The 24,085-nt window shown below is 43.8% G+C and overlaps 1 protein-coding gene across 1 annotated transcript; it reads left to right on the top strand.

Moving 5' to 3' along the window:
- The first annotated feature begins 4,130 nt into the window (after positions 1 to 4,130).
- Positions 4,131 to 5,337, top strand: gja3 (gap junction protein, alpha 3). The gene has a single exon (XM_072444163.1). The coding sequence runs from the start codon at positions 4,152 to 4,154 to the stop codon at positions 5,301 to 5,303; it is 1,152 nt and encodes a 383-aa protein (XP_072300264.1). The 5' UTR covers positions 4,131 to 4,151; the 3' UTR covers positions 5,304 to 5,337.
- The last annotated feature ends 18,748 nt before the right edge of the window (positions 5,338 to 24,085 follow it).

A 24,085-nucleotide genomic window follows, 5' to 3' on the forward strand; every position in this document is an offset into this window, starting at 1 on the left:
ATCCCCCCAGCACACAGTCCTGCCAACCACACAGTCCTGCCAACCACTGACTGTCACAGCAGCACAGGTGAGGAGTGAGCTGAAGAGGATTAAAGTGAGGAAGGCAGCAGGACCTGAGGCATCAGTCCCAGGCTCACTAAGTCCTGCAGACGAACTGTGTGGAGTTATGGAGCATGTCTTCAACATGAGCCTGAAGCTGAGGGTGGTACCACAGGTCTGAAGACCTCCTGTCTGGTACCTGTGCCCAAGACACCGCGCGCCAAAGACCTCAACAGCTTCAGGCCAGTGGCTCTCACGTCCCACCTGATGAAGACACTGGAGCGGCTAGTCCTGGACCACCTCCGCTCCACCGTGAGTTCAGCCATGGACCCGCTGCAGTTTGCATACCAGCCTGGCATCGGAGTGGAGGACGCCGTCATCTCCTGCTGCACCGCTCTCTCTCTCACTTGGAGAAGCCTGGCAGCTCTGTGAGGATCCTGTTCTTTCATCTCTCCAGCGCCTTCAACACCATCAGCTCCTGAGGGACAAGCTGGAGACGGCTGGTGTGGAGTACGACCTGCAGAGTGGATCATGGACCACCTCACAGACCGACCCCAGTTTGTGAGAGCAAGGGACTGTGTGTCTGACACTCGGACCTGCAGTTTGGGGGACCTGCAGTGTGGGGACCTGCAGTGTGGGGACCTGCAGTGTGGGGACCTGCAGTGTGGGGGACCTGCAGTGTGGGGACCTGCAGTGTGAGGGACCTGCAGTGTGAGGGACCTGCAGTGTGGGGGCACTGTCCTTGCGCCCTTTCTCTTCACCCTTTCACACTGCAGACCTCAGACATGACACGGACAGCTGTGTCCTGCAGAAGTTCTCTGACCACTCTGCCATCATCGGACTCATCACGGACGACGATGATGCGGAGTACAGGGGACTGGAGTAGGAGTTTGTGGACTGGTGTCAGTGGAACCACCTCCTCATCAACGCGGGGAAGACCAAGGAGATGGTGGTGGACTTCCACAGAGGCCCCGCCCCCCTCACCAGTGAACATCCAGGGACGGGACATTGAGAGAGTGACTCATACAAGGACCTGGTGTTCATCTGAACCACAAACTGGACTCATAACACAGACTGAACAGGAAGAGCCAGAGTCGGCTCAACCTCCTGAGGAGACTCAGGTCTTTTAGAGTGACAGGGCCACTCCTGACAGGGCCACTCCTGACAGGGCCGCTCCTGACAGGGCCACTCCTGACAGGGCCACTCCTGAAGACCTTCTCTGACTCTGTGGTGCATCAGCTCCTGTAGGTGTGGTCATCACAGAGGGAGAGGAAGAAGCTGGACAAAGCTCCATCCTGGGCTGTGCTCTGGACTCGGTGCAGGAGGTGGGGGACAGAAGGGTCCTGGCTGAACTCACATCTATGGACCATGAGTGTCGCCCCCTGCAGGACACTCTGTCCCCTGCAGGACACTCTGTCCACACTGGAAAGCAGCTTCAGTTACTGATCCACCCTCGCTGTGTGAAGCAGACGTTTCACACTCTGTCCTTCTGCTGCTGTCAGACTCTACAACAAACACTGTCATACCCATGTGCAATACTGTCATGCCCATGTGCAATACTGTCATACCCATGTGCAATACTGTCATACCCATGTGCAATATTGTCATACCCATGTGCAATACCATCATATTAATGTGCAATTACTGTCATACTCACACGCAATAATGTCACATTCATGTGCATATTACTGATATAAATAGAGTGTTTATTTGACCATTATTATTAGTATTATTTTGTCTTACGCTGTTTTTATTTTATTTTATTTTTATTTTCCCTCCATTCCCTATTAAGAAATGAGAGGTTTTGTTTATACAAGTTCTTCTATTAAGAGTGTTTTTTAAACTTCCTATAAGTTATCTGTCTTTTTCCGCTGGATCTACTGCGTTGCAACAACAAAATTTCCCCATTTGTGGACAATAAAGGAATATCTTATCTTATCTTATATACTATGTAATAGTGTGTTTAGGCTGATACACCATGTGTACATCCTATGCTTCCAAAGCAGTCTTGAGAGGACAAATTATAGCCATAACCTCCGAAAAAAGAAGCAAAGGGAGAAAAAGCAAAATGATCTGCAAGAAAAAATTAAATTGCTAGAGGTAACTCAAGGGGAGTCCTCAAATGCTACAGGAAATTAAAAAGATAAGAGGAGAAATTATTGATCTGACTTCACAGGAAATAGTTAAGAAAATGCTCTTTACCAGACAAAGGCAAGGCGAGTTTATTTGTAGAGCACATTTCATACACAAGGCAATTCTTAAGATATTATGACAGTGGACTTAAATGTTCTAAAAAATATTATCGTGGAAACTTGGAAAATAAACAGCTGAAAGAACCATTTTCTAAATACGGGACAGGCAAAACTATGTAATCTTGACCAAACAAGACCAAATTCAATCAGCATTTGAATCCTTCTATAAAATACATTTCTCTACAATTTCAGGAGATAAAGAAGATTATATAAATTCCTCTCTGAACCCTCAATTTGCCTGTTATGTCAGAAAAGCAAAATGAGAAAATTAGGAGGTGAAATAACAGTTTTGGAAATACAAGACGCAATCTAAAGATTAAATAACAATAAATCTCCAGGAGTGATGGGTTCACCTCAGAGTGTATAAAGCTCTAAAGACACACCTCAGAGTGTATAAAGCTCTAAAGACACACCTCAGAGTGTATAAAGCTCTAAAGACACACCTCAGAGTGTTATAAAGCTCTAAAGACACACCTCAGAGTGTATAAAGCTCTAAAGACACACCTCAGAGTGTATAAAGCTCTAAAGACACACCTCAGAGTTTATAAAGCTCTAAAGACACACCTCAGAGTGTATAAAGCTCTAAAGACACACCTCAGAGTGTATAAAGCTCTAAAGACACACCTCAGAGTGTATAAAGCTCTAAAGACACACCTCAGAGTGTATAAAGCTCTAAAGACACACCTCAGAGTGTATAAAGCTCTAAAGACACACCTCAGAGTTTATGAAGCTCTAAAGACACACTTCCTTTCCTTTTGGACACTTTTAGCTGGTCACTTAATAAAACTCCTCCCCTCCTAGTGTGAAAGAGGACATCATGTCCCTGAGACCAAAAGAAGGGAAGGAGCGACTGGACTGTGCCTCATAGAGACTATTTCTATTCTGAATGTGACTATCGTTTATTCCAAAAGAATGGAACAAATCCTCCCAAACTGAATCCACAAAGATCAGACAGGATTCATGACAAACGACAAACACAAGACGACATAAGACCATCTTTACACACAATGAGACACACACAAACACACAACTAAACAAAGATGTAATAATGAGTTTGGACGCTGAGAAGACTTGATTCTGTAGCTGGACTAACAAGTGCTAACCAAATATAAAATGGATGATTTGAAAAAATTGGGGCTCTTTACGATGGCCCAACATCAAGAATTAAAGTTAATGGTCATGTGACCGATCCACTGACTCTGGAAGGAGGGGTGCGTCAGGGCTGTGCCTGGTCTCTCCTCCTGTTTGCTTTGTATTTAGAACCATTGGCCCAATTTATTAGACAATTAAAAACAATTCACAGTGTTACAATTAATGAGACGGAACATTAAACTGCCTGATGCAGATGATGTTATTGTATTTGACCAAACCAGACATTTCTATTCACAAAGTGATACAATTCTTTCTAAAATGGGACAGATGTCTTGATACACACTAAATATAGTGTGTGTGGTCCATGGAGCGCATGTCCACATATGCCCAAAAAGAGGTGGAGCAGAGGAGCAGAGTCAGAGGAGCAGAAGCAGAGGCAGAGGAGCAGAGGCAGGGTGCGGATGAGCAGAGGAGGAGGAGCAAAAGAGGAGCAGCAGAGACAGGAGCAGAGTCAGAGGAGTAGCAGATTCAGATGAGCAGAGGAGGTGAAGCAAAGGAGCAGAAGAGGTGCAGAGGAGGAGGAGCAGAGACAGAAGAGAAGCAGAGTCAGAAGGGCAGAGATAGGAGCAGAAGAGGAGTGGAGGAGAAGAAGTTGGAGAGTGAGACAGGATCTGTGGAGAGTGAGACAAGGCAGAGAGGCAAGGTTTGCATGTTCTTACCAGATGTTTTCTTTGTGCCCTCAGCCTGAACTGGGTCAGATCTCCAGCCATGGGGGACTGGAGCCTCCTTGGACGGCTGTTGGAGAACGCCCAGGAGCACTCCACAGTCATTGGGAAGGTGTGGCTGACCGTGCTCTTCATTTTCCGGATCCTGGTTCTGGGGGCAGCAGCTGAGGACGTGTGGGGGGACGAGCAGTCAGACTTCACCTGTAACACTCAGCAACCAGGCTGCGAGAACGTGTGCTATGATCAGGCCTTCCCCATCTCACACCTGCGCTTCTGGGTCCTGCAGATAGTCTTCGTGTCCACCCCCACTCTCATCTACCTGGGCCATGTGCTGCACCTGGTCCGGCTGGAGGAGAAGCGTCCAGAGCAGAGACAGGACCTTCACCAGGCCCACAGATTCACAGTGGAGACGGAGGGGCTGTTTACTGATGACGATGACGTGGGTGCCAGAAATAATATTCCACCAATCAGGGACGAGCATGGCAAAATCCGCCTCCGGGGGGCTTTGCTGCGTACTTACGTGTTCAACATTATCTTCAAGACTCTTTTTGAAGTTGGCTTCATTTTGGGCCAGTACTTCCTGTACGGCTTCAAGCTGAGGCCTTTGTACAAGTGTGCACGCTGGCCCTGCCCCAACACTGTGGACTGCTTCATCTCCAGGCCCACGGAGAAGACCATCTTCATCATCTTCATGCTGGTGGTGGCCTGTGTTTCTCTTTTGCTGAATTTGCTGGAGATCTATCATCTGGGATGGAAGAAGCTGAAACAGGGAGTAACCAGTGCCTTGGCTCCGGATCTGGAGTCCACACAGACCCACAACAACAGGGTGGAGGTCTCCAGAATGAACCCCGAAAGTTTACATTTTCCTCCGAACTACACAGCGGTGGCGGCCAGCAGCACGGCCTTCCTGCCTCCCCAGGTCAAGCAGCCGCCCCAATCCACACATTTCTACTTCAGCAATAACAACAACCATACTTTGGCCACTCGGCAGAACTGGGCTAATCTGGCGACAGAGCAGCAAACCAGAGACCTGAAGAGCCATTCGCCCCCGACCTTCTGCTGTGTGGACTCCCCTCCTGCAGCCAGCAGAGGCGACCTGGACAGTCAGGAGGAGGAGAGCGCCGACCCACGCCGCCTGAGTCGAGCCAGCAGGGGCAGCAGTGGGAGAGTGCGTTCTGATGACCTGGCTGTCTGAGAGCTGCACATGTCTGTATTCACCCCCCGCCGGCCGGGAGAGCCCAGGTACACACACACACACACACACACACACACACATTTCTGATTATATTATTATATAATAGGAGTTTACTGGAATAAATGTGAAAAAACCCACATACATACATTTTCCCAGCATTTACAATGACACTCAATTCTTCTACTGATCATCCATCCTTGAGATCCTTCTGCAGCTTGAATTCAACCTGTGGTTAACTCAGTTTGGAAAAGCCCACACCTGTCTATATAAGGTCCCAAAGTTAACAGGGATGGAAAAGCACACGGTATTGTCGTTAGACCTGTGAGACAACCCGGGTCCCCCCTCAGGATCCTGTTTGTGGACTTCAGCTCTGCATCAACACCACCTCCTGCTCTGCTCCAGGACAAGCTCTCCCAGCTCAACGTGCCTGACTCCACCTGCAGGGGGAGCACTGACTTCCTGATGGAGGCAGTATGTGCGGCTGGAGAAGAATGTCTCAGACACGCGGACCATCAGCACAGGAGCTCCACAGGGCTGTGTACTTTCTCCTCTGCTCTTCTCCCTGCACACAAACTGCTGCACCTCCAGCCACGACTCTGTAAAACTGATTAAGTTTCCGGACAACAACACCCTCATCACCATGACGACACCACCCTCATCGAGCTCATCTCGGACGGGGATGAGTCTGTCTACAGGAGGTGGAGCGGAGGTGGAGTGTCCTGGTGCAGCGGTAACAACCTGGAGATCAACGCCCAGAAGACAGTGGAGATGATCGTGGACTTCAGGAAAGTCAAAGAACCCCAGCCCCCCCTCACTATGACAGACTCCCCCATCTCCACTGTGGACTCCTTCCGTTTCCTCTGCACCACCATCACCAGGACCTCAAGTGGGAGCCACCATCACCAGGACCTCAAGTGGGAGGAGCCACCATCACCAGGACCTCAAGTGGGAGGAGCCACCATCACCAGGACCTCAAGTGGGAGGAGCCACCATCAGCTCCTCATCAAGAAGCTCCAGCAGAGGATGTACTTCCTGCAGCAGCTGAGGAAAGACAAACTGATGATGGTGCAGTTCTACACGACCATCATTGAGTCCATCCTCACCTCCTCCATCACCTCCTCCATCACCTCCTCCATCACCTCCTCCATCACCTCCTCCATCACCTCCTCTATCACCTCCACCATCACCTCCTCCATCACCTCCTCCATCACCATGTGGTACACTGGAGCCACAGCCAGGGACAAACAGAGACTACAGCGCCCTCTGCTGAGAAGGTGATCAGCTGCAGACTTCATCTCTGCAGGACCTGTACGTCTCAGGACTCTGGGACGAGCAGGTCCAATCACAGCCGACCCTTCTCACCCTGGACATGGACTATTTGAGCCAATCGCCTCAGGCAGGAGGCCACTCCCCTCAGGCAGGAAGCTACGGTCCATCTCATAGCAGATTTAAATTGTTTTTCTCTAATGCCCTTTTTGATGTCATATAGGTTGTTTTATCATTGTTCATTATTTTTATGTTGCACCGAATCACCAAACCTATGTTTGTGAAATCTGTTCATTTGCAATGGCAACAAACCTTTTCTGGTTCTAATTCTGAGAAAAACAAGTCACGTCCGGATTGGCCAGAGTCCTGGCACACAGTCAATATTCCTGACATGGGGGTTTGGTCGTCTTCTGCCACACCGTCCTCTGTGCACTGATTCCGGGTGACATCCTAGTGCTGTGCCTTGTCCCCTACGGGGGTAAAGAGACTTTTACACAACAGTCTGGGTGCGAGCTGGTTCAGGCCAATTTTCCTCACGTGCGCGCCTGGTTCTGATGAGTCTCGTCTAGTGTAGCAAGACCATGTAGCGCAGTAAACCGGTCTAGGCAAGTTCGCGGCTGGTTCCGAGATGGCGCAAAGCACAGACAGTAGCAGTTCCACAGATCGTATCCAAAGCACCTCGTCCTCTGCTCGCATCCGGGAAGCGCTACTCAGGTTGAACTACCTCACTCCGTTCCCACCTCCTTCACCTGAGCGCGGCCAGGTCCTGAGCTGCTCCGCTGGTGCAAGTCTGGGTTTGGATCTAGTCCCATTGTAGCACCTGCATCACACTAGCTCTATCTTTCTTTTTAAGTTGATCAATTGATTAAGCCCAAAAAACACAAATTTATTTTAATAATGACAACTATAATCAATGACCAGCCAATAACCACATCGTCTGATGATCCAAATGACTTGAAATTTCTCAAACCCAATCACCTGCTACTATCAAAGAAAGAGTCATTATTGCCTCTTGGTCTGTTCAGCAGCACAGATTGCTATTCGAGTAGATGGAGGCAGACCCAGTACCCAGACCCATGGCTGACCTCTTTTGGAAGAAATGGGTTAAAAAGTACTTGGCTACACTTCAACAAAGGCAGAAATGGAACCAAGCACAGAAAAAACGAGATCCCCCCCTTTTTTTTTCAAACATACAGAACATGACTAAAGCGCAAAACAAAAAACATTTAAACAAGTATAAAAACAGTCCCCATGAGTTGGTCAAATGTGTCCTTTTCCAAATTAAGTTTGAATGTTATTCTTTCCATTTCTCTCATCCCTGTTATTGTGTCAGTCCAGTTCTTGATTGTCGGGTGTTTTTACATCATCCATTTATTTGTTATGTCCTTTACTGGAGACATGTGAATATGTCTCCAGTAAAGGACCTTTTATCCCTGAAAATGGTTTTCCCTCCACCCTTTAAATTACTTAAAACCTCAACATTTGGTTATTAAAGACTTAGCTATTCCTCATACAGGGGCAATTGAAAAGAATAGCTTTTGAACAGAGTTTTGAACACTAAGATAAGGATGGTAAATTACTCAGTCAAAGGAACTATAAATGTACGTGTTTACTTTGATAAATGTATATGTTCCACCAGGAAGTGACCTCACTTTCTATACTGAAGTTGTGGATCTGATTGAAAACCACTCTGAGGGAACCCTTGTCTGTGGCGGAGACTGGAATTTAGAGTTGAATCCTAATGTCCTAATGAATATACACATTTTTTCCAACCGACATAAGATCTTTACAAGAAAAGACTACTATTTTTATAATCAACAAAGATAGGTCCAAAATTACAGAGGCCGACATAAGTACAATAGATCTAAGTGATCGTGCTCCTGTTTACATCGCTGTGGATGGGTTAAAAACACACTTTGGAGATTTAATGCTCGTCTACAATGACATGATAAGCTCCACCCATTCTCTGTGATGCAGCAAGGCAATTTTGAGGGGCAGGGTAATTGCTGTCGCCAAAAAAATCTTTCCAGTACAAACTAAAGCTGCTGGAGACTGAACATGCTGAAAAGAAGGATCCTCAAATGCTACAGGAATTTAAAAAGACAAGAGGTGAGATGAATGACCTGACCTCACATGAAACAAAGATATTATGAAAGTGGTTTGAAATTAACAAAATGATTAGCTTGGAAGATTAGAAAACTACAGGCAGAAATAACTATTTTTTTAAAGACGAAATAGGCAGAATAATTAAATCTTAACCAAATAAGACCAAATACCAAATTGAAGGATTCAAACTATGATATCTTTTTTTAAAGCTTTTTTGGCCCGTAGGCTTTATTTGACTGGGCAGATGAGTGGGAAAAGGGGATGAGAGAGAAGGATAGACATACAGTAAACTGTCAAAGTCGGGATTTGAAATCATGACTGTGGTGGGTACTTCTTCACGAAATAAACTATATGGCAAAGTCAAAGAATAGTGTTCGTGAATTTATTCCCGGAAGTGCAAAAACAAAGTGCAGAAAATAAGTATTTACAAATATTTACAGGGATAGTCCAAAAATGATGACCAGCATTGGCTCTGGAGCTCGTGCGGTGCACCCAGCTCCCTCCTCGAACACACACCCCATTTGAGGTGCAAAACCTCCTTTTTATACAAGGAGGCTCCTCCCCCAAATCAATTAACAGAAAAAAACAATATTTCTCTACAAACAGAACCCGAATACTTTAATATATAATACCAAAAAATCCTAAATATTTATTTCTACACAAACTACTACTTTGTGTTGAAGTTTAACGTAAAAACAAGAAAACTAATAATTTTCACCAAAAACGGCGAATTACCTGACGCATGTGACGCATTTATAATGCGACAGTTCTGGGGAGAGACAGCGTCCCGGTGAGGATGCAGAAATAAGTCTCGAGTAGGATGTGGGATGAATGGGGACGAGGGGGGATGATTAAGAGTCGAAGGAGATCGAATGGGGGACGCAGAGACTGTAGAGAACCAGAAGGGCGAATGCCGGTGGCTCTGAGAGAGGGGCTCTGGGGAATTAATGCGTGTGGATTGGGGCGAGCGCGAGGCTGCTGCCGTGGATTGGGGCAAGCATGGCCATTGGCGAATTTCATGCTCAGAGAGAGCGTGTGGCCACTGCCGAGGGTCGTGACGAGCGCATGGACTCTGCCGTGGACCGGGGCGAGGTTCGTGCTTGGAGCGAACGTGGCTGCCGGCGGGGCTCTAAGTGAGCGAGTGGAGTGGATTGGAGCAGCGAGGCCTAGCATGGGTCGGAGTAGTATGCTAGCAATGTGAGCATGTGTGAGAAGGCAAGACGAACACGGTAAGATGAGGTAGCGTGAAAAGCAAGAGCTAGGGAAAAAATTAGACTTAAGGTAGAATGCAATTGTGAAGATGAGAACTTGCCAGAATGCAAGAAATAGATAGTTAGCCATTATTGGTCTAATTACCGTACTTTTCGGGCTATAGAGCGCCCCTGAATAAAAGCCGCCCACATGAAATTTACGAATAAAATAGAACGTGTCCATATACGGGCCGCACCTGTCAATAAACCGCAGGTGCCCACGTTGTAACATGAGATATTTACACATAAATAAACGCAGTAGTGATGCGTCTTTTGAACCGGGGCTCTCGTGGTGCACCCGAGGTCCACTGCACCACAGGACTAATTAGTTTAATTTCTCAGTGAATATGAGTTGGATTGTAATAAAACGCAGTGTTTTTGAAGTTTTACAAACAAAGAACACATCACAGCTGTCCTCTCTGTCCCTCCTGTCTCCTCTGTCCCTCCTGTCCCCTCTGTCTCCTCTGTCCCTACGGTCCCCTCTGTCCCCTCTGTCTCCTCTGTCCCTCCTGTCCCCTCTGTCTCCTCTGTCCCTACTGTCCCCTCTGTCTCCTCTGTCCCTACTGTCCCCTCTGTCCCTCCTAGCCCCTCTGTCCCTACTGTCCCCACTGTCCCCTCTGTCCCTCCTAGCCCCTACTGTCCCTACTGTGCCCTCTGTCCCCTCTGTCCCCTCTGTCCTTGATGACTCTGTGTCTTCACATCTGGTTCATCTGCTCTTGAGCTCGTACTTATCGAGTGAGTGTGACGTTGTAACATGAGATATATTTACACATAAATCTGGTCCATATGGTGATGCACATGTGTCTTTTTACCTGTGAGTAAGATGGTGGCCATTTGGTAATGAGATTGGATTAAGTATAAGATATCAATGAATACGTTTATGGTGAATTTTATTTTATGCGCTGCATAGATTTTCTTGTGCGCTGAGAATGTAAGAGCAATGTGCAATTGCGCAGGCGCGCAGCTTAGAGGAAATATTGAGAGTGGTATAAATCTTTAAAAGACGCAGTTTCTCCTTTACTTTGATCAACTTTGAACCCGGCCCTTAATATCTAAAGAAGGGAAGGACCGACATGACTGTGCCTCATATAGACCTATCTGAATTGTGGACTATCGTTTATACACCTCAATTCTGTCCAAAAGAGTAAATGCTCTCAAATTCTATTCAGAATGATCAGACAGGCTTTGTTAACAAACGACAAACGCAGTTTAACATAAAACGATCTTTATACCATAAGCAAAAACAACAAAACAAAGCTGAAATAATAAATTGATGAGAAAGGTTTTTATTCTGTTAACAGGCCTTATTTAATTAAAGTCCTAACCAAATTTCATTGTGCAGATAGAAAGTGGAGCTGAAACCACTCACGGTGAGAACCAGTTCTTCCAGGGAGACGAAGAACCACTCATATGGAGTAGAGACTTTTTCTCCAGGAGAGGATCATCTGGGTCCACAGGTCATCGATGTGTCCGTCCCACTCCCGGCGAGGAAGTGGGAGAAGAAGAAGAAAAAGATGTGAACATTAATGAACAGATTACAAGTTAAATGAAATATTAAGCACTATCCTCTTTATCAGAGGACAGTGTTCAAGCTGCCATACTTCCCCCAGAGTTGCTCCTAGGGCAGCGTAACTGAGACTGTAGCTTTATATTTCTGTTCCTAACTGGTCTGACCATAAGTCATTTCATAGAGGAACGTTTTAATCCTGGTCTTTAATGAAGAGACTGTGTCGCCTCTTTAACATGGACAGAGCTGATTCCATCACACAGGAGCTCTACCTCCTATTGTGCTTTTAGAGACTCTAGAGACCACCAGAAGGCTCTACCTCCTACTGTGCTTTTAGAGACTCTTGGGACAACCAGAAGCATTTTGATAGCGAAGATTTCTGTTTGGATGATATGGTTCTATAGCATCTTTGAGGTGGGAGGGGCCATGTCATTTATGGCTTTGTAAGTCAGGAGGAGGAGGCATGTCGATGCAATTCATCCAGGAGTGTTCCATTGTAGAAAAAGGTTTCATTCATATAGTTTCATTTCACTTGACTTGGTTTCGACTCTCATCCAAGAGTCATTCTCAATCTGTGAATTTTGACCGGGAACTCAGATATTTATCCTATTCTGTCCCACTCTCTCTCTTCCCTGAGGACCTGATTAGAATCTGAATGCTCTGGGCGTCGACCTCTCCAGGGATTCAAGATTCCATTATAAACAACAGGAAGGTTGAATCTTAAACCCCACATTCCTGTTTAAAGAAGGTCTTTCTTTTTTTAACAAAAATAGCATCTTTAACTCTTTCAAACCATCTTTTTTCCTGCTCAGAATCTTCTCCTCACTGTCTTCAATAGAGTGATTAGAGGCTTCAAGATGAAGATGCACGGCGCTCTGTGGTCCTGAACTCCAGTGTCTTCTGTGCTGATAGTCTCTTGTGCAGAGGCTGTTTTTTTCTGATTTTGACTAGTTTATATTGCGCAGATTGAATTGGGCTGTTTTACAGGTTTGATTTATATGCCTTTGAACAACAGCTTCTGGTCAAATAAGACACCAAGTTGTACGTTTCTTACAGCAGAAATGGAGCATTGTCCAATGAGACTATCTGCTCAGATAGAGCGTCTCGTAGATGTTTAGGACCAGCACAATGACATCCAGCACAATGACCTCCAGCACAATGACCTCCAGCACAATGACCTCTGTTTTTTCAGGGTTAAGAAGCAGATCATTAAGTGTCCTCCGGGTTTTTATCTCCTTCACACAAGCTCTAAGTCTGTCTACTTGATCGCTCTGATCAGGTTCATTGATAAATACAGCTGAGTGTCGTCTGCAGAGCAGTGGAAGTTAATGCCATGTGACCTGATCATGTGACCTAATGGCAGCATATAAAGAGGAAACAGAACTGGACCCAGTACAGACCCCTGAGGCACACCGTAAGTTACTTTAGAACAAGGGGAGGAGCTCTGGTTTACATGAACAAACTGGTACATATCAGATAAATAGGATTGAAACCAGCTGAGGGCGGGGCCTCTGAGGGCGGGGCCTCTACATCACATTCTAACCTCTGCAGTAGAATGTTGTGGTCGATGGTGTCAAACGCTGAGGTCAGAACCAGGATTGAGACCAGTCCATCTGTGGTGGGCTCTGAACCCTGACTGGAAAACTTCACATAAGTGATTGTCCTGCAGGTGGCGACAAAGCTGTTTTACTACAACTTTTTTAAGGATTTTCGAGACAAAGGGGGATTATAAATAGGTCTGTAGTTTACCAATAGGTCGGGATCTAGATGAGTCTTTTTCAGAAGAGGTTTAATGACTGCATGTTTGAAGGACGTGGAACATAAGCACTTTCTACTGAAGTATTTATTATATTCAGAATAGAGTCTATAATTAGGGGGAGAATGTCTTTGAGGAGCTTGGAATGGGGTCTAGGACACAAGTGGAGCTTTTAGAGGACATAATGGCTGAAGTTCTCTCTCTTGATCAACAGCTGAACATTTCTACATTTACAACTGGATTTATATGTGACACTAGTTTTACAGTTTGGGCTCGTGCAGGGCGAATAATGGGAGTCATTTCATCTCATTTATCTCTGATTGTTTTTATTTTATTGTTAAAAAATAGGAGGAAATCATCAGAGCTGAGAGTATCTGGGAGTGAGGGCTCTACTGCTGTGACAGTGTGTTACCATGGCTACAGCGTGTTACTTTAGTTGACTTCTATTAGATGTGAATAGTCTCTGGTTTGGGCCTCACACAGAGCTGCTGATTGGACAGTAGCTTCTAGAGATTCTTCTGTGTGGGAGGGGCCAAAGGGTCTATCATGATCTAACTCTTTGTTTATGTGAGTGCAGTTCTTGGTTGTACCAGGAGGAGGCGCTTTGGCCTATTGACCTTCTGTTTTAACGGAGCTGCAGCATCAAGAGCAGACTTCAGAGAATTCATGGTCAAGTGGTCAGACCGGTCACTTCCCCTGGACTAAAGCTGTTCTCAGGATCACATGACATGATCACATGACATGATCACATGACACAATCACATGACATGATCACATGACATGATCACATGACATGATCACATGACATGATCACATGACATGTCACTGAATATTGTCTCTATTATTTCCTTGAACTTTGAGATAGATTTTTCAGATATTGTCCTTTTCATTATAACTTTATTCTGTGGCTGATGATCTTTAAGAATGAACTGAAAGGTAATTATGAAATGATCTGACAATATAGAGTTTTGAGGGAAGACAATGAGGTCATTAATCTCTATTCCATACATTAGGACAAGATCCAGAGTGTGCTTATGAGTCTGAGTCGCTTTATTTACATTCTGAGTGAAACCAATGCTGTCTAACAAGGCGCTGAAGGCGTTACTGAGAGAGTCATCACTCACGTTCACGTGAGAGGTGATTTTTACGCTTCTTCATGGGAGGATTCAGTGCTCCCTCAGCCTTGTCCCACCCCTGGGCCTTGTCCCAACAATCCATACTATATTTAGAGGTGGTTGGCAGTGGAATGCCTCAGTCCTGTGTGGATGTCAGCTCAGTGATAACTGTGATAGAGCCGCCAGCTCCACACCTCGCTGTTAGTGATGTAATGTGCACGTGCAGCCTCATGAAGCAATGGGCTTCAGGGCTCCTGGCTTGTCCTATTTTTGTTAACTTAAAAATATTAAAATTATTTGATCTTGTCAACATGAGCATAGCTGTAGTGAAGTTTAAAGCGTATAATGACATGAACAGGTATATTCAAATCATTTTTGACTAAACGAGAAATTTCCATACCCAATATGATGCATCAACAATCTTAGTGAAAAAATATACCCATCTCTTTACAACTAAAGAAAGACAACAAAAATATATTCTCTTCCCATATCTACATCAAAGGATTTAAACTATAAAAAATAATGTTTTGCCCAGATTTCTCTATCTGTTCCAGACTCTCCTGATATCCATCCCCAACCGGCTGTTTGATGAGAGGAATAAAACTTTCTCAGGATTTATAAGTGGAAAAAACTCATATCCGGTTCAAATATTTACGGCTATCAAAAGAAAAAGGGGATTTACCTTGTTTGAAAAATTACTTTATTTCAGATAAAAGAGTTGCTGTACTATGTGACCCAGAATATGAAGCTCAATGGTCTTATACTGAGAGTCATGTGGTGCCTGAGGTTCCTGTACAGGTCTTATACTGAGAGTCATGTGGTGCCTGAGGTTCCTGTACAGGTCTTATACTGAGAGTCATGTGGTGCCGGAGGTTCCTGTACAGGTCTTATACTGAGAGTCATGTGGTGCCTGAGGTTCCTGTACAGGTCTTATACTGAGAGTCATGTGGTGCCGGAGGTTCCTGTACAGGTCTTATACTGAGAGTCATGTGGTGCCGGGGGTTCCTGTACAGGTCTTATACTGAGAGTCATGTGGTGCCGGAGGTTCCTGTACAGGTCTTATACTGAGAGTCATGTGGTGCCGGGGGTTCCTGTACAGGTCTTATACTGAGAGTCATGTGGTGCCGGGGGTTCCTGTACAGGTCTTATACTGAGAGTAATGTGGTGCCGGGGGTTCCTGTACAGGTCTTATACTGAGAGTAATGTGGTGCCGGGGGTTCCTGTACAGGTCTTATACTGAGAGTCATGTGGTGCCGGGGGTTCCTGTACAGGTCTTATACTGAGAGTAATGTGGTGCCGGGGGTTCCTGTACAGGCCTTATACTGAGAGTAATGTGGTGCCGGGGGTTCCTGTACAGGTCTTATACTGAGAGTCATGTGGTGCCGGGGGTTCCTGTACAGGTCTTATACTGAGAGTCATGTGGTGCCGGGGGTTCCTGTACAGGTCTTACTGCAGATGACAGACGCTTGAGTCTGACAGAGGAAGTTAAGAATCCCTGGGTAAAATCTGTTCTTACAACATGGAAGGAGCTGATCAAAACATACAAACTAAATAAAGATATTGAAATCCTACACTTGGCTTGTGACTAAGGGTTTGCACCTAACAGCACAGATTTCAGATGTAAATTCTGAATAACAAAAGTTATAAAAGTTTTTTACCAGATTCCATCCATCTTCTTCGGCTTATCCGGGGCCTGGTCGGCAGGGGCAGCTGTCCAAGCAGGGACTATCAGACCTCCCTCCCCCCGAGACACTTCCTTTAAATCCTCCAGGGGGATCCAGAGGCGTTCCCAGGCCAACCGAGAGACATAGTCCCTCCAGCGTGTCCTGGGTCTTCCCCCGGGGCCTCCTCCCGGTGGGACATGCCCGAAACACCTCCCCAGGGAGGCGCCCAGGAGGCATCCGGAACAGATGCCCGAGCCACCTCAGCGGCTCTACTCCAAGCTCCTCCCGTGTGACTGAGCTCCTCACCCTATCTCTAAAGGAGCGCCCAGCCACCCGGCGGAGGAAACTCATTTCGACCGCTTGTATCCGCGATATTGTCCTTTGGGTCATCATCATCTTTATCGCTGATTGGTCGGAACTGGGTCTGACGCTTCACACTCGTACGTGTATCATTATGACATTCAGAGTCGAAATGCAAAATAAATACAGGATTTTCTGCTTGAGGAAACTTCAGGTAAGCAGCTGGTGTGCTACATTTTCAGAATTATGTTAAGAGATTTTATTTCCCAGGACCCTGGAACGGAACGACACAACACAGAAGCTAGCCTATGGCCTATAATGGGCTATCTACATCCTATTGTAAACTGACTTTGGCTTCCTCCTCCATGAGTACCTGAATGCCCTGGGCGTCTCCCGCTCCAGGGTTTCAAGACACTATTTCGACCGCAAGCTGGAATCTCAAACCACCGTTTCTATTTAAGGAAGGATTCTCTTTTTTAACAAAAATAGCCTCTTTAACTCTTTCAAACCATCTTTTGTCCTGCTCAAAATCTTCTCCTCACTGTCTTCAATAGAGTGGTTTGTGTCTTTAAGATGAAGATGCACGGCGCTCTGTGGTCCTGAACTCCAGTGTCTGACGTGCTGATAAAGCTTCTTGTGCAGAGGCTGTTTAGTCTCTCTTACGTAACATGTAACATTGAAAAAAGACCAGAGAGAACATAGATAAAATAAAGTACATACAAAGAAAAATGAAGGCAAAACCAACCCAACACATTTGTCCATTTTCAAATCAAATTGTAGTTTATTTTTTATCTGTTCAGTCCTGGATTGTCGGTGCAGATTGTCTTCCATTTTTCCTGCTGCCAGAAGTATGCTCCAGTATTCATTCACTGTGTCCATGGCAGGAGGAATCCTACTAGATGCAGGATTTTTGGAACTTCTTTGGAACATCTCTGCACTTTGGGTTGCCAGATCCTACGACTAAAACCAGGTTGTAATAAATCTGTTTGGTTTCTGAATGATGTGTCCTCATCTCATGGCAAGGCAAGGCAAGTTTATTTGTAGAGCACATTTCATACACAAGGCAATTCAAAGTGCTTCACAGCAGGAAAAATGCATTAAAATCACAAAGAAATTACAGAAACAGAAATACAATAAAATTAACTAAATTAAAAATGATCAATCCAACTGATTGTCTAAACTAATAAAATCACAAACAAAGAAACAAATCCTTTCAGTCATATGCGAAGCAAAACTGTTTTTAGCTTAGATTTGAACATTGTCAGAGTAGAAGCCTGTCTCACATCTTCAGGAAGAATGTTCCAGATTTTAGCTGCATAAAACTGAAACGCAGATTCCCCATGTTTAGTCCTGACTCTGGCACCAGCAGGAGGCCGGTCCCTGAGGTCCTCAGAGTCCGAGATGGTTCATATGGCACTAACATATCCAAGATGTACTTTGGTGCTAGGCCATGGAGAGACTTGTACACAAGCAGAGCTGCTTTAAAGTCTATTCTCTGAGCCACAGGGGGCAGTGCAGAGACCTGAGAACAGGACTAATGTGATCATACTTCCTGGTTCTGGTCAGGACCCGAGCAGCAGCGTTCTGGATGTACTGCAGCTGTTTTACAACTCGTTTGGAGAGACCAGTGAGCGGCCGTTACAGTCTAATCTACTGGAGACAAATGCATGGATAAGTCTCTCTAAATCTGGTTTTGACACTATATTTTTGATTTTGGCAATGTTTTTTAGATGGTAAAAAGCTGCTGATGTTATTGATTTGACGTGGCTATTAAAGTTCAAGTCTGAGTCCATTATTATCCCCAGATTTCTAATTTGGTTTGTAGGTTTCAGAGCGAGACTCTAGAGGTGACCGCTAACACTTTCTCTTTGTTTCTGTGGGCCAAAAACAATTATTTCAGTCTTGTCTGAGTTCAGCTGGAGAAAGTTGTTTTGCATCCACAAACTGATCTGTTGGATGCAGTGACAGAGTGAATCTACTGGTCCATAGTCACCTGCCGATAGTGAAACATAGATCTGAGTGTCGTCTGCATAATTGTGATAGGACACATTTTCACTGCGTATCAACTGACCTAACGGCAGCATGTAGAGGTTGAACAGAAGGGGACCCAGGACTGACCCTTGGGGCACTCCACAGGTCAGGGTCATGTGGTCTGAGACACAGCTACCAATTTCAACAAAGTACTTCCTGTCTTCCAGATAGGACCTTAACCAGTTTAGGGCAGTGCCAGTGATGCCCACCCAGTCCTCTAGTCTCTGTAAGAGGATCCCATGATCGACAGTGTCAAAAGCAGCATCAGATCAACAGAATTAAGACTGAAGCTTTGCCTGTGTCAGTGTTCAGGCGGATGTCATTTGTCACCTTGACAAGAGCAGTCTCAGTGCTGTGATGAGGTCTAAAACCTGACTGAAAAACATCAAATTAGTTGTTTATTAAGAGGAAATCTGTGAGCTGTTGTAAACGACCTTTTCAAGGACTTTGCCCCAAAATGTCAGATTAGAGATGGACCGGTCATGACTCAGGACTGCAGCATCAAGACTGCTCTTCTTTAGCAGAGGCTTTATGACCGCAGTTTTCAAAGACACTGGGAATGTTCCAGATTGAAGCGACATGTTAACTATGTGAGTGAATGGTGCTAACAAACTGTTCAGCACAGACTTTAGAAATCTGGAGGTCACACATGGAGGCAGCTGTAGATGAACTCAGACTGGTGATGATCTCATGGACAGTTTTGTCAGTTACAGGTGCAAAGTGAGTTAGCTCTAAGTGTCTAGGTGTTTTTTTGCATTGTGGGATTTATAGCATTTTCAATGCCCTGAACTTTGTCATTAAAGAATAATGCAAACTCATTACACTTGATGTGGAAATGAGTTCTAACGGCAGCTGAGCTGGAGGGTTTGTTCATCTGTTACTGTGGCAACAGGACACGCCAGTTGTTACTGCAGCTTCTAATTATTTCAGAGAAATATCTTTCCCTAGTTCTACATAAAATGAGGTTGTACATGTTCAGCTTCTTTTTGTAAATCTCTTTTTGAACCTGGAGCTTTGACTTGCGCCATTTCCGTTGGGCCCTGTGACACTCCCTTTTCTGTGCCCTGACCCAATCATCATGTCTCCATGGCAACTTCTGCTTATTTTTAACCAGTTTAGCCTTTATAGGGGCGATGGTGTCCAGAACATTCAAAACACTGATGTAACAGAGTTCAACAAATCATTTACATTAGAACATGAGACATTTTCAAAGTTTATCATTTCCATAAACAGTGCACCTGTGCCATCACTTATGTGTCTCCTCTGAACAACTGCAGGACCAACCGGTGGTTTGGGAGAAACAGACAGGTTAAAGAAGACACAGAAATGATCAGACAGAGCAACATCGATCACATTAACATTTGAAATATTTACCCCCTTTGTAATTATGAGACCTAGAGTGTGTCCTTTGCTGTGGGTGGGGCCTCTCACATGCTGAGTAAGACTGAAGGTTTCAAGGACAGCATCAAGCTCTTTAGCGTTTCTGTCACAAATATTATCAACATGCACATTGAAATCACCTGTAATGACCAAACCATCAAAGTCTGTGCATACGACGGAAACATTTCAGTAAAATCCTCAATAAAACTTTGGCAGTGCTGGAGAGGCTTGTATAAAACAATGAAGAGAATGGATGGAGACCGTTTTAGCTCCATTTTAAAGGATACATACTCAAATGATGAAAACACCCCAAAAGAACAACCTGCGGATAATTATTTCATCTCTAAAGACAGCACAGACTCCACCCCCTTTTTGTTTTCTCGTGTTTCAGATTCAAACTTAAAGTTGGGTGGAGCAGATTCTATCAGAACTACATTTCCTGTGTTTTTGTCAAGCCATGTTTCAGTTAAAAACATAAAATCAAGATTATAAGAAGATATAAAATTATTAATTAAGAGAGATTTGTTACATAAGGATCTGACATTTAGCACAGCAAGTTTCAGACTAGTTTCAGTGAGACTGGGCTTTATCTTTTCACAGGGAATATGAATCACATTTCTCAGATTGGGCCTGACTCGCATTTTGTTTTTCCATCTGTGTGATGATGTGACTACAGAAATAGCACTAGGGGGGGCTCTTTTTACATAGGGCCCCAGGTTGGTTTGATTTTTAATATGACAATAAGTCCCGGCAACGCTGAGACCCAGTGCATCCTCTCTATGGGAGATACCAGGTGATGGCATGGCATCCCAACTTACAACGATTGTAGTAAAGTGTTCTTCAGAAGTGCATGTTACAACTATGGCCTACTTTTTTTTTTTTTTAAGAAAAAATTACATTTGTGGAACTAAATTCTTTTTTTTTTAAGCGTTTAATTTTTTGTAGAACATAAAAAAATGATAAAAACACAAAAACAAACAACAGAATATTTGGAAAGTGAAAGAATAAGATTTATAAGGAGGTGGCATCCAACAAAATAGAAGGGTTAATGTATATTGAGTCTGCAATAACTGTTGCATTGTTAATTTTCATGTTGAGTCCAGAGATGATTTTTTTCTTATGTTGGTCAGTTTGTGACTTACCACTTGTCATCCGCCCAAACAAAGTTACCCTCCTCTTCCCATTTTATTTTAATATATTTAGTAGATTTGCCGTCCAGGTCATTATTGCTTTTATATACTTTAGATATTATTTTATGTCCAAGCCTTTTAAAGCTTTTTGTAAATAAAGCCCCCTCTATTTGCTCCAGTTACATCTGTGGGAGGCGGCTTGTTCACTTATGTGGGAAAATAATGCAAAAACATCATACAAATGTTATGGAGGTGGAACTTTCGCAGGATCTCAAAACGTTGGGATAGTTTCTCTGATTAAGCTTTGCCGTCAATAACGTTTTATGTAAAACGTTCATTTATATCCTTGACATAGAAAATATGTATTTTTGTATTTTTTATTATTAAGCTGTATATTGACCTTTTCTTGTGACTACTTTTAAACAGGATACAGAGCCAGGAGAAAACGACCTGAAAGGAATGAAGAGGATGACGTATCCACTGTTCACTTGGCCCCGCCCCACGTTCGGCCTCATTTACACGCTCAACATGGACGACCCTGAAGAACTCAAACACAGTTGAAACATGTGCCTGGATCGTCGTCGTCGTCGTTGTTGTTGTTGACCTTTGTGTCTGAAATGCTATTTAATGATTTATGTTAAGATGATGGTTGTTGTTGTTTTTTCAGCTTTTTGGACAAAGATGACACATTTTGTAAAGTTCTAACTACAATGAAGAAATGTTATAACTTTGCCAGTTCAAAAGACAAAAGACCAGAAGCCACATCTGTTTAAGATAATCATATCACCAAAAGTTATTTTATTTTTTCAAGTAGAATTGTTTTTTCTAATGGCTTTGGAAATTAAACTGTACATTGAAAATATGTGAAGAACGTTCATGTTAAAACATTTTATGCTTAATGTTATGTAATATTGCAGCAGTTGTGACAGTGTAAAAAAGGTACTTTCACTTGGACCGTAGCACTGGGCTGTCACAGCTAAATGTGCCAGTGAAACGCATTTAGACATTTCAGTATATTGTAATATTAAATTGGCACCATTTTTACATGCCATGGTTTTGGCTTTAAAAAAAGTAATTTAATACATACAAATCACATGTTTCTAAAAGTCGAGTGTTGTTGGCTGCACTTTGTCCACGCTTTGTCACCATAACAGGCGGATTTAGAAAGGACTGATGGTTCTGTAATTTTTATATAGCACTTCAAGAGGTTTACAGATTTGTGTGAAATAAATATGTGAAATTAATCCAAATTTGAAGTAAAAAAAAAAAAAGGTTTTCTTTTTTCCAAGCCTCCAGCCTGGACACTATAGATTTAACTTATGATTATAGGTTACAAAGCAACAAGATACAACTGAATCAACATATAATGATAAATAATAAGGCAACTGGCTGTGAAGTGTTTTTAAGTTGACTGTATCAAAAATTAAGGTAAATGACCCTTCTCTCCCGATTTTTATTCAAGGCAAGGCAAGTTTATTTGTAGAGCAAATTTCATACACAAGGCAATTCAAAGCTTCACAGCAGGAAAAATGCATTCAAATCACAAAGAAATTACGGAAACAGAAATACAATAAAATTCCAACTGATTGTTTAAACTAATAAAATCACAAACAAAAGAGAAGAGTGCAAAGAAAAAATCCTTTCAGTCATATGCGCAGCTAAACAAAACTGTTTTTAGCTTAGATTTGAACATTGTCAGAGTAGAACCTGTCTCACATCTTCAGGAAGAATGTTCCAGATTTTAGCTGCATAAAACTGAAACGCAGATTCCCCATGTTTTGTCCTGACTCTGGGCACCAGCAAGAGGCCGGTCCCTGAGGTCCTCAGAGTCCGAGATGGTTCATATGGCACTAACACATCCAAGATGTACTTTGGTGCTAGGCCATGGAGAGACTTGTACACAAGCAGAGCTGCTTTAAAGTCTATTCTCTGAGCCACAGGGAGCCAGTGCAGAGACCTGAGAACAGGACTAATGTGATCATACTTCCTGGTTCTAGTCAGGACCCGAGCAGCAGCGTTCTGGATGTACTGCAGCTGTTTTACAACTCGTTTGGAGAGACCAGTGAGCAGGCCGTTACAGTAGTCTAATCTACTGGAGACAAATGCATGGATAAGTCTCTCTAAATCTGGTTTTGACACTATATTTTTGATTTTGGCAATGTTTTTTAGATGGTAAAAAGCTGCTGATGTTATTGATTTGACGTGGCTATTAAAGTTCAAGTCTGAGTCCATTATTACCCCCAGATTTCTAATTTGGTTTGTAAGTTTTAGAGCGAGACTCTAGAGGTGACCGCTAACACTTTCTCTTTGTTTCTGTGGGCCAAAAACGATTATTTCAGTCTTGTCTGAGTTCAGCTGGAGAAAGTTGTTTTGCATCCACAAACTGATCTGTTGGATGCAGTGACAGAGTGAATCTACTGGTCACCTGCCGACAGTGAAACATAGATCTGACTCGTCTGCATAATTGTGATAGGACACATTTTCACTGCGTATCAACTGACCCAACGGCAGCATGTAGAGGTTGAACAGAAGGGGACCCAGGACTGACCCTTGGGGCTCTCCACAGGTCAGGGTCATGTGGTCTGAGACACAGCTACCAATTTCAACAAAGTACTTCCTGGCTTCCAGATAGGACCTTAACCAGTTTAGGGCAGTGCCAGTGATGCCCATCCAGTCCTCTAGTCTCTGTAAGAGGATCCCATGATCGACAGTGTCAGTGTTCAGGCGGATGTACTTTGTCACCTTGACAATTCAAACTTTTTTTTTCTAATTCCATACACATGGTACTTCAAGTTCAGCAAAAAAAAAATGTTTGCAGTTTAACAAACTTGCTTTTCTTTGTTGAACAAATATAAAGTTTTTATTTCCACATACTCATTGATAAATGTGCACACAAACATTAAATTACTTTAAGTAAATGCTTTGGCACAACAAAGCCCTTTGAAGAAATGAACCCTAAAGCACGCCAGTATAATTATTTTTCAAATACACATACACTTTATTCCAGAATAGATTACTTTTTTGTTCTCATTAAAGACAGATCTAAAATCACTGAAGCAGATATCGGCACAATAGACTTAAGTGATCCTGCTCTACATTTCTGTAGAATTGGAGGAATTACAAAAAACACATTGTGGAGGTTCAATTCCAGCTGTTTAATGACCCTTTGTTTAAGCAAAAAAATGTCCAACGACATAAAGACTTATCTGGAGGAAAATGAGACTCCGCCTCCTTTGGGACGTTTCCTAAGCAGTCTCGAGAGGACAAATTGTAGCCA

The sequence above is a fragment of the Eucyclogobius newberryi genome, unplaced genomic scaffold, assembly GCF_026437365.1.
Source record: "Eucyclogobius newberryi isolate DKJ021-1_F unplaced genomic scaffold, fEucNew1.0.hap1 SCAF_14, whole genome shotgun sequence".
NCBI classification, from domain to species: domain Eukaryota; kingdom Metazoa; phylum Chordata; class Actinopteri; order Gobiiformes; family Gobiidae; genus Eucyclogobius; species Eucyclogobius newberryi.